Genomic DNA, 12,258 nt, shown 5'->3' with positions numbered 1-12,258 from the left:
ATGACCTGCAGCAATCGATGCGCCCCAAACCCCAAATCATCATCATCATCATCATCACATTTGGTTGCACGTGGCATGCTACCGCGAGTTGCAGGTTAGGGTGATGTTTTCGGGTTTTTCATGATATAGCATGATTGCATCCAGGCATCGTCGAAATGCCATGAGGACCCCATTTCCTGTTTCCTCAGTTGTTCCCTAATGTGGCGAACTCTGCGTATCAGGCAGAATTCTATTGCTCGACTACACTCAGCCTGTTATCTTACACCGCATTGTCAGTAATCCTATCACCCAATGTGATGACACTGCGTGCTTGCGTGCGTGCGCGTGCACATGTGTGTGTGTGTGTGTGTGTGTGTGTGCGCGCGTGCACATGTGCATTTGTGCGCGTGCGTGTGCGTGTGCGTGTGCGTGTGCGTGTGCGGGGTAACACTGAGGATGTCAAGCGCACCCCAAAACCTGACTGGTTACCGGCGTCTCTGTATCTCGTCGTGTTGCTGGGAACGTGAGATGTTCCGCTCTTGCGCTGCGACCGAACCGCCTGCCAAGCGCGGGGGGGGGGGGGGGAGGGGACCTGAGCTGAACAGTGCCGGCTTTGCCTCCCTGTTCTGGCTTCTACTTCTCAGTTACAAGCTGACTATTTCCCGTGCAGCGATTGCGCCCCATGGTGCCGACTCGGTCACGAATCATCTGTCAGCAATTGCCGGCATCGCCCTGCCCTTTGTGTCCTACAGTGTTGACTCTGTCCTGACTCGAAGCCAACGGACTTTCTTCACTGGGCTGTGGTTTCGACCTCCTCAGTTGCTGACCTGGCCCCTTGATGCCGTCCCATCGTCGGGTGTCGACTCTTCCGGTGCGCCAGCTTCGCCCTCCGCAATTGACCGTGTCGTGTGGCTCGCCCAGGATGGTGGCACCCCCTTTTGCTTGAGGTACAAAAACGTGTTGAGAAGCCTTCAAGAGACCGAGAAGAAGATGGACTGCCTGGAGGTGTTCGTGTCGCACGACTCTTACCCGCCGCAGCACGAGCTCAGCTACCTGGTGCACGATATCATGCTGGTGAGCGCCGGCCGCGGGGGCGGCAGCGGCAGCTGCCCGCGGTGCTCTGCAGGCCGTCGCCACTTCCAGTACACATGTAGGACCTCTGAAAGAGCCTTTAGACATGAGTTAGTGAAGTGCACGTTTGTCCTGTTTGCCGTACAGGCTCATTGTGTGTATTAATAAGTTTTGTTTTATTCATGTAATGCTGTGGTGATAATGCAAAAGCTCTCCATAGTTGAGCACGACAGTCACTTTAGCCACCCCAGCGACCTCGTGACTACTCACTTTCATACGATTCAGTAAAGTGAGCTTGAATTCGCTCATCGCTGCTTCACGTATCACTCATCACCCCGCGTGCTGCAGCTGCATGAGTGCCGCGCACTGACTGCCCCCCCCCCCCCTCACTGACCCAGCGCTGGCCCGTCGACAGGTGTCGGAGGACGAGACACTGCTGCGCCGCTGTCTGCGCCTGCTCCGCGTGGTGGCCGGGTACCACGCGCCACACTCACAGGCCATGCGCGCTGTGTGGTATGACGCGCTTGCGGTCGACTCTGTCCCGGTGGGTGAACGGCGCTGGTGGCCACTGGCCAGGCGTTCTCGGTTGTGGGTGCCGTTGGTGGGGGTGTGGTCGGTGCGAAGGGGCACAAGGGAGAGGTGTTCAGCCGGCGCGGGCCGCTCTGCTGGGCCGACGGGCAGGAAAGCCCGATGCAGGAGCCGGGAGCAGGAGTAGACCAGGCAGCTGTGCCAACGGTTGAGCCGGAAGCTTTGTTGTCAGGGCTGAACGTACCAGTCTGGTGCTTTCGAGCCAACAGCAGGCCCACTGTAAGCCAGCGGTCACATCGCGCCTCGTGATCTCTGGCTGACGACGAACGCGGCGTGATTAGTGGCCGCCGGAGACGCCACGGTCCAGACCCGGCAGTGCAGTTGCGCTGATCGGCTGCGCTCTGGCTGCCGGCAGATCGCGTACGTGCTGGAGAAGGCGAGGGGCCGCTGCCTGGACGCCGGACTGCCATCGCGCTGTCACGTGCCGCTCACCGAGTTCTTCGACTTCCTGGTGACGCTGCTAGAGGAGGACATGACGGCCTGGAGCAGCAGGTCTGTGTGGCGGGGCGTCTCGGAGCGAGCTGCTGTGTGACCTCCGGGTCGCAGTTGACCGCAGCCGCCGCCTGAGGCCCGGGCCGGGCCGGAACGGGCTCTCCGTAATCGGAGCGGGGCCACTCTGACTCATTCAATTCGGCGGATCCTGTTTTGCAGCGGGATTTCGGCATGTTAGTGTCCTGTGCAAACTGCAATCCATTATCGTCGTGCTTAGATGCCATGTTTCCCCTTTCGCAATCACTTGCCCTTTTGGTCTGCTGGTCGTTGGTTTGGGCTGTTCTTTTTGGCGAGCCTCGTCCGTGTCCTCCGTTCGGTGGCTGAGCGCTGGCCGCCCGTCTGTGTCGCAGACTGGCACGAGCCGTGTCCTTGCGCGCGTGAGTTGGTGATGCCGGGCTGCGCTGATCTGCCTCGGGTGGCGACAGCTGAGCGGCGGCCTGCTCGGTGGCCTGTGCGGTGCCAGTGTTGACCGACAGACCGGTCCGTGCCCGACAGTGCGCTCGCGGCCCGGCGGCTGCAGGGGCGGCCAGCGGGGCGCCCGCTGCTGGCGCACGTGGTCTGGCCGTGCGGCGAGCCGGGCTTCAGCCGCCACGACACGGCCAGCATCTGCCAGTGGCTGGTGACCGCGCACGTCGGCCCGGCCGACATGACCATGCGGCTCTTGCTGCTGGTGAGACGCCGGCTGCGACGCTCGCGCCACCGCCGCCGCCGCCGCCGCCGCCGCGGGCTGACGACGGTGGTCTCGCAGCTCTCTGCACAGAGCTGTATGGTGTTGTCTGCATCGGTTTAAAGCGCAGAACAACGGCGGCATACCGTTTTTCAAACGCATAGTTCAATTCTTGCCAATCCTGAGCATTTTGTTCCGTGTCACTGTCGTTGCCATGACATATGGACTCTCTTCGACACGGCGCGCGGCCGTGACACACCTACGGTCGCGCTTTCGGGCCGCGTGCCGACCTCTCCGCGTGACGTGACCCCGCTGTCGACTGTGACAGAGACTGATGGCTATGGCGGCCGGCCTGGTACAGATCAGCTCTGAACGCGAGGACTTCCCCAAAGTCAGTGAGGGCATGAAGGAGCTGGCTATGGAGCTGGCCAGGACCGTGGAGAACGCAGGTGTGTGTTCTGTGACCAGCCAGGGCGACGGGTCTCCCCCTCTGCCCCCCCCCCCCTTCATTTGGTGTCCGCTTTAACATATCTGGAACAGATGGTGCTACTTTTATTGCGTTTTTGGTGTGGTCTCATTTTGGGTGCGATTGTATGCTCCCAACCCTCGCATGGTCCTATCGTTCATAGAACCCTGGCCGTCGGTCTTGTAGCGTTCTTCTGCCTAGCCCCATCTCGCTTGTTACCATGCCTTCCATGTCTTCCGTTTCTCCCCGTCCCTCCCGTGGCGTAGTCTTCTAGGCTTCCCACCCATTATGTCCCGCTGCGACCGTGCCGGCCCTGTTCCCTGACCTGACGCCGAGCGTGGCTGGGCCGCAGACCTGCCGCCGGCCGCTGTGGAGGAGCTGCTGTGCTCGTTGCGGCCGGCCTGGCTGTGCGCCTGGACGGCGGCCGGCTTGCTGGAGTCGCGCTACGGTCGCTTGCGGCCGGCCCAGCTGTCGCTGCAGGTGCTGGCGGACACCTACCTGATGCCCGAACGGCGGGACGCGCGGCGGCCGTCGCCCGCCTGCACCGAGAATGAGAACAGCTGGTCTGCCGGACCGCAGGTGCGCAGAGCCGTCTGGTCCGCCGCTGGACGCGCGTGTCGACGATGATGAGGGCGGGCGCGGCGCCGGTCCCGGTCGCACCCGGCCACGCCTTGTGTGGCGGTGGGATGGGCGCGGCGCCGGTCCCGGTCGCACCCGGCCACGCCTTGTGTGGCGGTGGGATGGGCGCGGCGCCGGTCCCGGTCGCACCCGGCCGCGCCTTGTGTGGCGGTGGGACGGGCGCGGCGCCGGTCCCGGTCGCACTCGGCCGCGCCTTGTGTGGCGGTGGGATGAGCGCGGCGCCGGTCCCGGTCGCACCCGGCCGCGCCTTGTGTGGCGGCGGGATGAGCGCGGCGCCGGTCCCGGTCGCGGGCGCAAGCTTCGACTCGTGTCGTGACGGACGCTGGCGGCGGTTGCAGGTGTCGTTCGCGGCGAACGGCGAGAGATCGAAGGACGTCGCCGGCGCGGCGGCGGGCCGCAAGCGGTGCATTCAGTCGCCGCCGGTCAGTCCGGCCCGAAAGCGGCCGTTTGCCGTCAACGGAGTCGACGCGGACGGTGAGCTTTCGCCGCCCTGCCGCCTCGGATGGCGGCCGGTGTCTGGGAGCGGCGTGCGTGTGTGCTGCTGTCCGTGGCGGCCGCTCGGGTGGTTGCGTTGAGCTTGTTTGCTTTTGAGCCAAGTATTTGCGTGATGAGGGATGGACAACGGACGGGAAGAAATAACGGGGTAAGGGAGTTCGCTATGGCTGTCCAGTTTTGGAGAGTGACCGAAATAGAGCGATTATTGTTCAGTGACCACCGCAACATTTTCGGGGATTCAGTAATTCACTGTGTTGGGAATTTTATTGTCATGCAGCAAAACTCATTCAGCCTCTCTTCATGCGGTTGGTGCGGCGTCCTTTCTGGTTGTCAAAATCTGCCACCAATACGAAAAATCGCCTGAGACCAAAGTTTTCTTTAAGTTCTATGGCCCGGTCTGTGAAAAACGACGAGCCTCTCGAAAAGTTGCTGTCACTGCCGGGCACCCCTTTACCCGGGGCCGTCTCCTTAAAGTTCCACTACTTTACTCATCAGACGCATTTTGTGACGTTAGATAATTGTTACGATAACAGAAGTATTGCAAAATGCGCAAATATTTTGGTGAATGGTGTTCACAGTGAGCATGAATAAGCACCTTTGCAGTTGTAAGGCCCAATCTTCCTGGGTTTTGCCCCCAGCCTTTTGCACTTGAAGTCGACTCCGAAAAAGTTAGCAGTGGCTGTTTTTCGGTGAACAAGTGACGCCCGCCGTCAGGGGTGGGCAGTTTGGAGATCCGTCTGGGAGTTGTAGCCGGTACATTTGCTTACACCGGGCAATTAGGTTCACGTATCCGTCCCCTCTGGCTGCCAAAATCTGCCTTTAACGCCTAAAATCGTCCCAAACTGGCGGATCCGTGCTATGCGCGCCACAGGACAGACCGCCTGCACACAGTAACCTACGCTTTTGGCGGCTGGATCGTCCGTGTTGTCCTCTGTCTGGCCCCATTAGTCTCGTGTCACTGCAATAGAGAGTCGTCAAGGTCAACGCGTCCTTAACCTTCGTTTTTCCACCTTTTGCACAAAGCAGGTTTTACCTTTTTCATCTCATTGAATTGGGGAGTCCAAATTGGGGGTGATATTGCAGTGCTGCAGAGAAAACGTTGTTCGGATTTGCTCACCTTCTTCCATACTCCTTCTGTCCATTGTGCCGTTTCCAAGCCACACTCTCGTTCACCCGGTCCCTGCGGCCTGCTGCGCTGTTGCTGTGACCTTTGCGTGGGGTGAGGCCGCCAACCTCCCCGCTTCACTCCACCCCACTCCAATCCAATCCAATCCAATCCACTACACTCCAATCCACTCTACTCCACTCCACTCCACTCCACTTCACTTTACTTCACTTCACTCCATTTCACTCCTGTCCACTTCACTCGGCTCCAGCCGCATTCCTGTCTGACCGCCAGTGACTTGGGCTGCTCCGCACGTAGTGATTGGGACTGTTTGCGTCTTGGACGACATGTGCTCGACTGAGCGCATCAAGAGACGTGTGGTCTGCGACGCTCAGTACGGCACGCCCCCGTGGTCCACAGGCTTTGGTGCTGACGTCTTGTTCGACTGGAACGGCCCTGTCCCGTCGTGTCCTGATACGCACATTGCACATCCCTGCTCCCAGGCCTGACGTGCTGATTCTTGTGCTGCCCGCTGACCTGACCCGATTACCCGGCTGATCCAGCGCTCTGGTTCCGTGTAGTATACTGGTGTGGTGTTCAAATATCGTGCAATATCGGGACATCACGTAAAGGTGTGACCTGGCACGATGTCACCGAACGACACGGCCTGCTCACTTGATCGTGCACTCTGCCTCTTCCCGTGGACCCAGCCCCACCGGTCATGGGCTGTGGGAAAGCCTGGCACATCCGGCTGTTGCGATAGCGTCCAGTAGCGGCTGTCATCACGTCATTTTCTGCGACGTTGTCGCTGCAAGGCACTGCACTGGGGAGTGGTCGTTCGTCGGCCTACCGTGACGGGCTCCCCCCCCCCCCCCCCCACGTCTGGTGGCGCCTCTCCTGACCTGTTGCTGCGCCATCCCGCAGACGAGCGCACGGCCCCGCGAGACGGCGCGAGCGCGCTCCCGCCGGATCCGGACGAGGCCAGCCCGGCCGCACCGGCCGCCGCCTCGCGCGACTACTCTCTGCTGGCGCACCACCTGCTCACCGGGTATCTGCTGCACTCGGGCGTAACGGAGGTGCGCGTGCTGCTGGCCCGCCGGATGAGCAGGCCGGCAGCGGCGGCAGTGAGCGTGCGCACTCCGCCGCGCTGTCTCGACGGCGCAACCAACGTCCAGTACAACGGGGAGCTGCGCTTCATTGAGGAGCGGCTGTGGAGATGGGTGGTGAACCGCTGGCTCCATCCGCGCTTTGCGCGCTACATGCGCAACGTCACGAAACTGTGAAGGCGCGGCCAGCGACCTTTTCAGAGTACAAAGGTCTGGCCAGTAGAGCTCAACAATGAATCCACGTGATATTGATTTGGGAGGCGAGACCAAGCCCATTGCAAGTAGAGCCTCCAGTACAATTTCATGCTGCGCTGCCGGCTTTATCACGTATGACATTGAGATGTGGGATTACGCTATATCTAGTCGTTTGCGGGGTTGTGAGACATGTTGAAGTTTGGCTTTGCCTCATGATTTGCTGCAGTTATGAACTTTTCGCGGTGAATTACTGTTTATATCAGTGAGGATCTTTCCAATGGATTTGAAACGCACAGAAAGTTTGTTTGGGTAAGACGGGTTTTCGCTTACGCTTACGCGCGACTTGCACTGTATTTTATATGAATTTGCTGCATGTGTGTGTGTGTCTTATGCTACATGTTTTCCAGACTGAACTCATTTTTTATCTTTGCCGTCCACCGCATGCCTCGACCAGGTGAATCGTGTGTGTCTTGGAGACAAACGCTCAAGGTCGTGCGTGGTAGCCCGTCCCACCGTTGCCTCTGGTGGGAGGAGGCAAATGAACACGCATAATTGTCTGGAATGTTTGAGTAACCTTGCAGTACACCTGGAGATTTGTTGCATTGTCACAAGCTGATTGATGCAGTTCCCGACGGCCGTTCGGCCGCCTGAGTTAGAATACTCGCAGGTTGTGGCGTCTCCGTACGCCGCGATGTACCTGATTCGCCTGTGATTGGATCAATGTGTACCGCTCGTCCAGATGAGTGCCTGGGAGATCGCCGCCGAATCATGCTGCCAAACTCATCCGGCTCATCCGTCGTGTTATCCGTCTCACCATGCTTCATTGCTAGAGAACTACTCTCAGCTCACGCATAGAGTAAAGTAGCCCCCAGTTGGGACGACCAATGGCAGTGAGAGCCTTAACGGGTGTCTACCTCTTGTATACGGTCCGCCGGGCGCTTCTAAATTAGGGTGCTGCCGCTGCTGCAAATACAGATTGGTTGAAGTGGCCTCCTCTTGCCAAGCGCCGCACGCTGAGTCAACGCAAGCAAACTTGACGGGTGAACTTCCAGCGGATTTTTTCAGGATTCTTAAACAGACAGTTGTTCTCTGCGCACGATGAATGGTCGCTCACGCTGAAGTCCACGGCGAGCATTGCGGTATTTTTCATCAAGAGGGCGGCCTGGCTGCAGCAGATTTGGCGGTCAGACGAAGCTCGTTTCCATTTGAACTGTTGAGTTAGGCAGTAGAAATATCGCTGCCGTGGAGCTTGAACCGCCAAAAAACTTCCCGAACGACCTCTGCAAGCCGCAAGCGCACCTGCTGGTGCGCCGATCGCTCACGAGATGACCTTTGGCCATTCCCGTCCGAGACAAATAATGGGGAAAGGAAGCGGCCCCTGTGAGCACCGCCGATGTGGGCACGTCCTCAAACATGCCGGGAAAACTGATGCTTGCAGCTTGTGCTGACATTACGTGTGCTAACAGGACGCGTGTATGCGTGGTGAGCGTTCCAACACATGTGCCAACCACATACGGTTTCTGAAGCATTGTATGGCGGTGGGTCACTTCGGAGATCGACTCTGAAGCATTGGATGGCGGTGGGTCGCTTCGGACTTCGACTCATCGCCTGGGGAGTACGTGCCATCACGAAAACAAAGGTGAAGCTCGTATTTGATGGCATGTCTATATGAATGGTTAGCATTAACTATTGATGCAAACTGATAAAAGCAAAGCATACTTAGTGATACTCAAACTCTCGTACATTCCGAAAGTCGGGTAAATACACCTGCGCCGCGCTCGTCGACCCACTGCTCCGTCTTAGCTCCGCTGGCTGGGGTGCAATCAAAGGGACAGACTCGGACGACCGAGTCCTGGCCCGTGGTGTGCCGCGCGACCCTCGACCAGCATCACTCCGCTCGTGTCCGATAGATGGCAGCACTCAACGTGTTGGCCTCACGGACCGGCGTGGTGGCCACACGCACCGGTCTGGTGGCCACTCGGAACGGTCTGATGGCGACACGGAACTGTCTGATGGCCACACGGAACGGTGTGATGGCCACACGGGACGGTCTGATGGCTACACGGAACGGTCTGATGAGCACACAGGACAGTCTGATGGCAACACGGAACAGTCTGATGGGCCCATGGAACGGTGTGATGGCTACACGGGACGGTCTGATGGACACTGGACGCTTCCCGGCAAGCGCGCTTGCTCCACAATGTGTAGACATATTGGCACGCCCACCTGTCAGCCGGCAGCTGGTATGGTTAGGTTTATCCACTTTATCACAACCGTTTTTTTTTTTGGTAAGGTTTACGGAGCCTTTGCCAGCAGCTGGTTGTAAAAGAACTGCAACTGCAGAGAGCGACAGCAAGCTCAGCCTCAGGCGTCGCCCATGGGACTCATCTCAGGGGGGCTTTCCAGCAGTCGTGTGTGGGTTTGCCCGATGTGTGAAATACGCCGGCACAGTGCCGTGGAAACCTGCGAGAGACATTCCCTCGGCTTTTCATTAACGGGTTCTTTTGAACGGTTGCCTGCTACGTTTTTGTAGGGGCCAGCTCATAGCCAACTGGATGTGGCAATGGCATGGACGCTTGAGAGACGCCTCCAAACGACGATGTCGATTATTTTTAGCTCCTTTCGTGTGCAGGTGCTTTTGTGTGGCCGGAGCTGACTGGCGTATACCATAAGCGCTTATTCATGCCTGGGGCCAGTGCTGTGCTGTCGGTCTCGCCCGGTCTCTCCATGGTAATAGCACCACGCGCCAGCTGGAAACCACGTGCCATAACAAACGTCGGCAGGATCGCCGGCCACACTGGCAACTCCCGAGATAGCTAGCGAAGACCACCGTCGACACACACGTAGATAAACGGCTGCCACGACGCTGAGCGCAGTACGCTCCGTCGCGTACGGCGCGCTCTGTATACTCTAGCCGTGATGATGGCGATGTCCGCGATACCCGGAAGCGGTCTTCCCGGGTCATCTTTCTCAGAACGCGCCATTTGGCTGCATGCTTCCGCCGGCTAGGCAAGGTCAGGCAACGCGCCTGCTACCCCGGCCCGCTGTGCAGTGCACTGTCCACCATTTGTCTCCGACTGTCATCAGCCGGCGCTGTCACGGACGAGCCTTGACCGCTGGACTCTAGGCCCGGACTCCAGGAGAGTCACAGCCCTGACCGCTGGACTCTGGGCCCGGACTCCAGGAGAGTCACAGCCCTGACCGCTGGACTCTGGGCCGGGGCTCCAGGAGAGTCCTAGCCTTGGCCGCTGGACTCGGGGTCCGGACTTCGGCAGAGTCCCAGCCCTGACCACTGGACTCTGGGTTCGGACTCCAGGAGAGTCCTAGCCCTGACCGCTGGACTCTGGGCCCGGACTCCAGGAGAGTCCCAGCCCTGACAGCTGGACTCCGGGTCGTCATGTCAGGAGAGGCGAGGCGATTCGGAGGCGCGACATTTGACGGGCGAACCTCGTGCTCCCCCGGGCATGAGTGTAGTGGGCAGCACCGATAAATAGCAATAACACCGACCAAAGGCGTGGGTCACAGGATTTTGGCTACTTACTAAAACGGTTGCACATCGGCTACTGCACCGTCAGATCTCCAGTTTTCAGTCTCCTGCCGCCACACTGTGGGGTGAGCAGCACTCACCACAGCTCAATAGCTCAGCTAGCTCAGCTTAATAACTAGCTCAGCTCAATAGCTCCTGTCCGCGATGCCACTTATCGGCACTGACCTACACTTCCTGCGCAGCTAAAACTCACAGAGACTGAGTTTCGTAAACTTACTTGAAGGAGAGTGGGAAAAACAGTTTTTCCGGATTTGACCCACTTTCTTCCGAATAAGAAACTGCACCCCCTGTCGTAGGGCCCCCTCCCCCTCCTCCCGTCCGTGCCCGTCGCTTCCGTCCCGGCAGGGCCTGCGCCGTCGCCCGGCGCGTGGAGCGCTGGAAAGTCCCGCCGGCAGCCCACGTGACCGCCTCCCCTCCCCGGGGGCCGCGGCGCGGTGTTTATACCGAGCGACCAGGCGGCTGCCGGCAGATCGCTGGCGGCCGCGGCGCGGAGGCATATACACGCGGGCGACCCGAGCCGGCGGTGGTGACAAAGGCTGGCTCAGCCATGGCCACGGCGGCGCTTAAGTGGGTGGTCCTGGTGTGTGCTCTGGTCGGCGCTGCTCTCTGTCAAGGTGAGAACCCTCGTCGGGAGGGGAGGCGAGGTGCGCGACATGGGGCAGCGGGGGTTAGCGTTAGAGGCGGCAACGACGCGAAAGACGTGGGAGATGTGTACTTGCAACTTTCGAAGCGTGGGGACTGTCCCCGCTATGTCACAGGGACCCGAAATTGTCGGACAAGTGTGCACGAGTTCTCGTCAAGCGGGTAAACGCGCAAAATCCTACGCGGTACCCTAAACGCTCGGCATTAAAATTTGAGGGCTCTCTCGGCCCCCATGGCTAACCCTGTCGCCGTTCCCCACGGCCAAAAAATTGTGCCACCGCCCATGGCCCGCGTGGAGGGGAAGGCGCAGCGGTTGTGCGCGGTGTACGTGCCGGAGAGAAACGGAAGATGTTCGCCGACCTGACCTCGGTGGACGCGCTTTAGGCCAACTTGTGGGCCATGCTGTTAGGATTGTACTCGACTCCGTGAAAGCAATATATGTTGAACCCAGTTGAAATTGATCGCACTGAGCAAACCGCGTTGACCGGATCAGTCCTGATTCAATTTTGAAATGTGAATAGCAATGTAACGACAGCGTCCATACGACCAGTTCATGAACACCAAAATTGCGCATCAAACGTGGTGTCAAGGTCTGTCGTCACAAAATGTGTTATACTAACTTTAATGTGGCTCATAGAAGGGTCCATATTCTCAACTATTGGCCACAGAATGGGCTCAATCTGAGTCGATTTAGGGTTATTAGAGGGTCGTAGGGTCAAAGAAGGGTCACTTACATTTCTGTATCCTCACGACGGGATGGACTCCGCTGCGAAGTCCAATCGTCCTCGGCCCAAAATAGAAACCTTCTCGATGTGAAGTCAGAGCATTGAGCTTGTATAAAAAATGACATGTTTCTGTTCATTTTCATCGGGTTCGACTTTCTCCAAGATCTTGTAAAAGGGCTTTTCTGCACTCCTCATCAATGTGCGTGCCCCGCAGCTTTGCAGTGTCGCGACGCCCCACGCATGGCCGTCTTGGATCCGCTTCTGACGCAGGGCAAGTGGACATGGCTTTAGCGCGCAAATGTTGAGAAGCCTGCAATAAAGGACTTTGGATAATAAGTAGGACGGTTGCGTACCATCACCTAGTACGAAATTATCACGCCAGGCCTTTTCCTCGAGCAAAATCTTACCTTGTCACGCAATTGTACTGGCTGTGTGGCCTAGTTTTGCCTTTCCGCCGTCACAGCCACCTGAATCAGCACGCGGTGTTCTTCGATGGGCGACCTGAACTTCTCGACTTCAGCGCTGCTTGGGCGCTGTGAAC

At 58.6% G+C, this 12,258-nt stretch overlaps 1 protein-coding gene across 1 annotated transcript; it reads left to right on the top strand.

Moving 5' to 3' along the window:
* The first annotated feature begins 917 nt into the window (after positions 1 to 917).
* On the top strand, positions 918 to 7,747 carry LOC119099701 (uncharacterized). The gene is made up of 8 exons (XM_037222766.1): positions 918 to 1,053; positions 1,466 to 1,594; positions 1,994 to 2,130; positions 2,626 to 2,800; positions 3,126 to 3,246; positions 3,616 to 3,842; positions 4,241 to 4,376; positions 6,427 to 7,747. Exons 1-8 carry the CDS (start codon positions 970 to 972, stop codon positions 6,783 to 6,785), a joined length of 1,368 nt encoding a protein of 455 aa, XP_037078661.1. The 5' UTR covers positions 918 to 969; the 3' UTR covers positions 6,786 to 7,747.
* Positions 7,748 to 12,258: the final 4,511 nt, after the last annotated feature.

Source organism: Pollicipes pollicipes, unplaced genomic scaffold, assembly GCF_011947565.3.
Source record: "Pollicipes pollicipes isolate AB1234 unplaced genomic scaffold, Ppol_2.1 Scaffold_4881;HRSCAF=5763_pilon_pilon_pilon, whole genome shotgun sequence".
Classification (NCBI taxonomy): domain Eukaryota; kingdom Metazoa; phylum Arthropoda; class Thecostraca; order Pollicipedomorpha; family Pollicipedidae; genus Pollicipes; species Pollicipes pollicipes.
Note: the sequence above shows the minus strand (reverse complement) of the source record. Positions and strands in the feature narration are given on the sequence as shown.

Bases quoted from the DNA above. Each gene is read 5' to 3' on its own strand.
- LOC119099701 (XM_037222766.1), top strand. From the start codon at position 970: ATGGACTGCCTGGAGGTGTTCGTGTCGCACGACTCTTACCCGCCGCAG. The intron at 1,054-1,465 runs GTGAGCGCCGGC...GCCCGTCGACAG, and splicing joins TGGTGCACGATATCATGCTG to GTGTCGGAGGACGAGACACT. The intron at 2,131-2,625 runs GTCTGTGTGGCG...CGTGCCCGACAG, and splicing joins ATGACGGCCTGGAGCAGCAG to TGCGCTCGCGGCCCGGCGGC.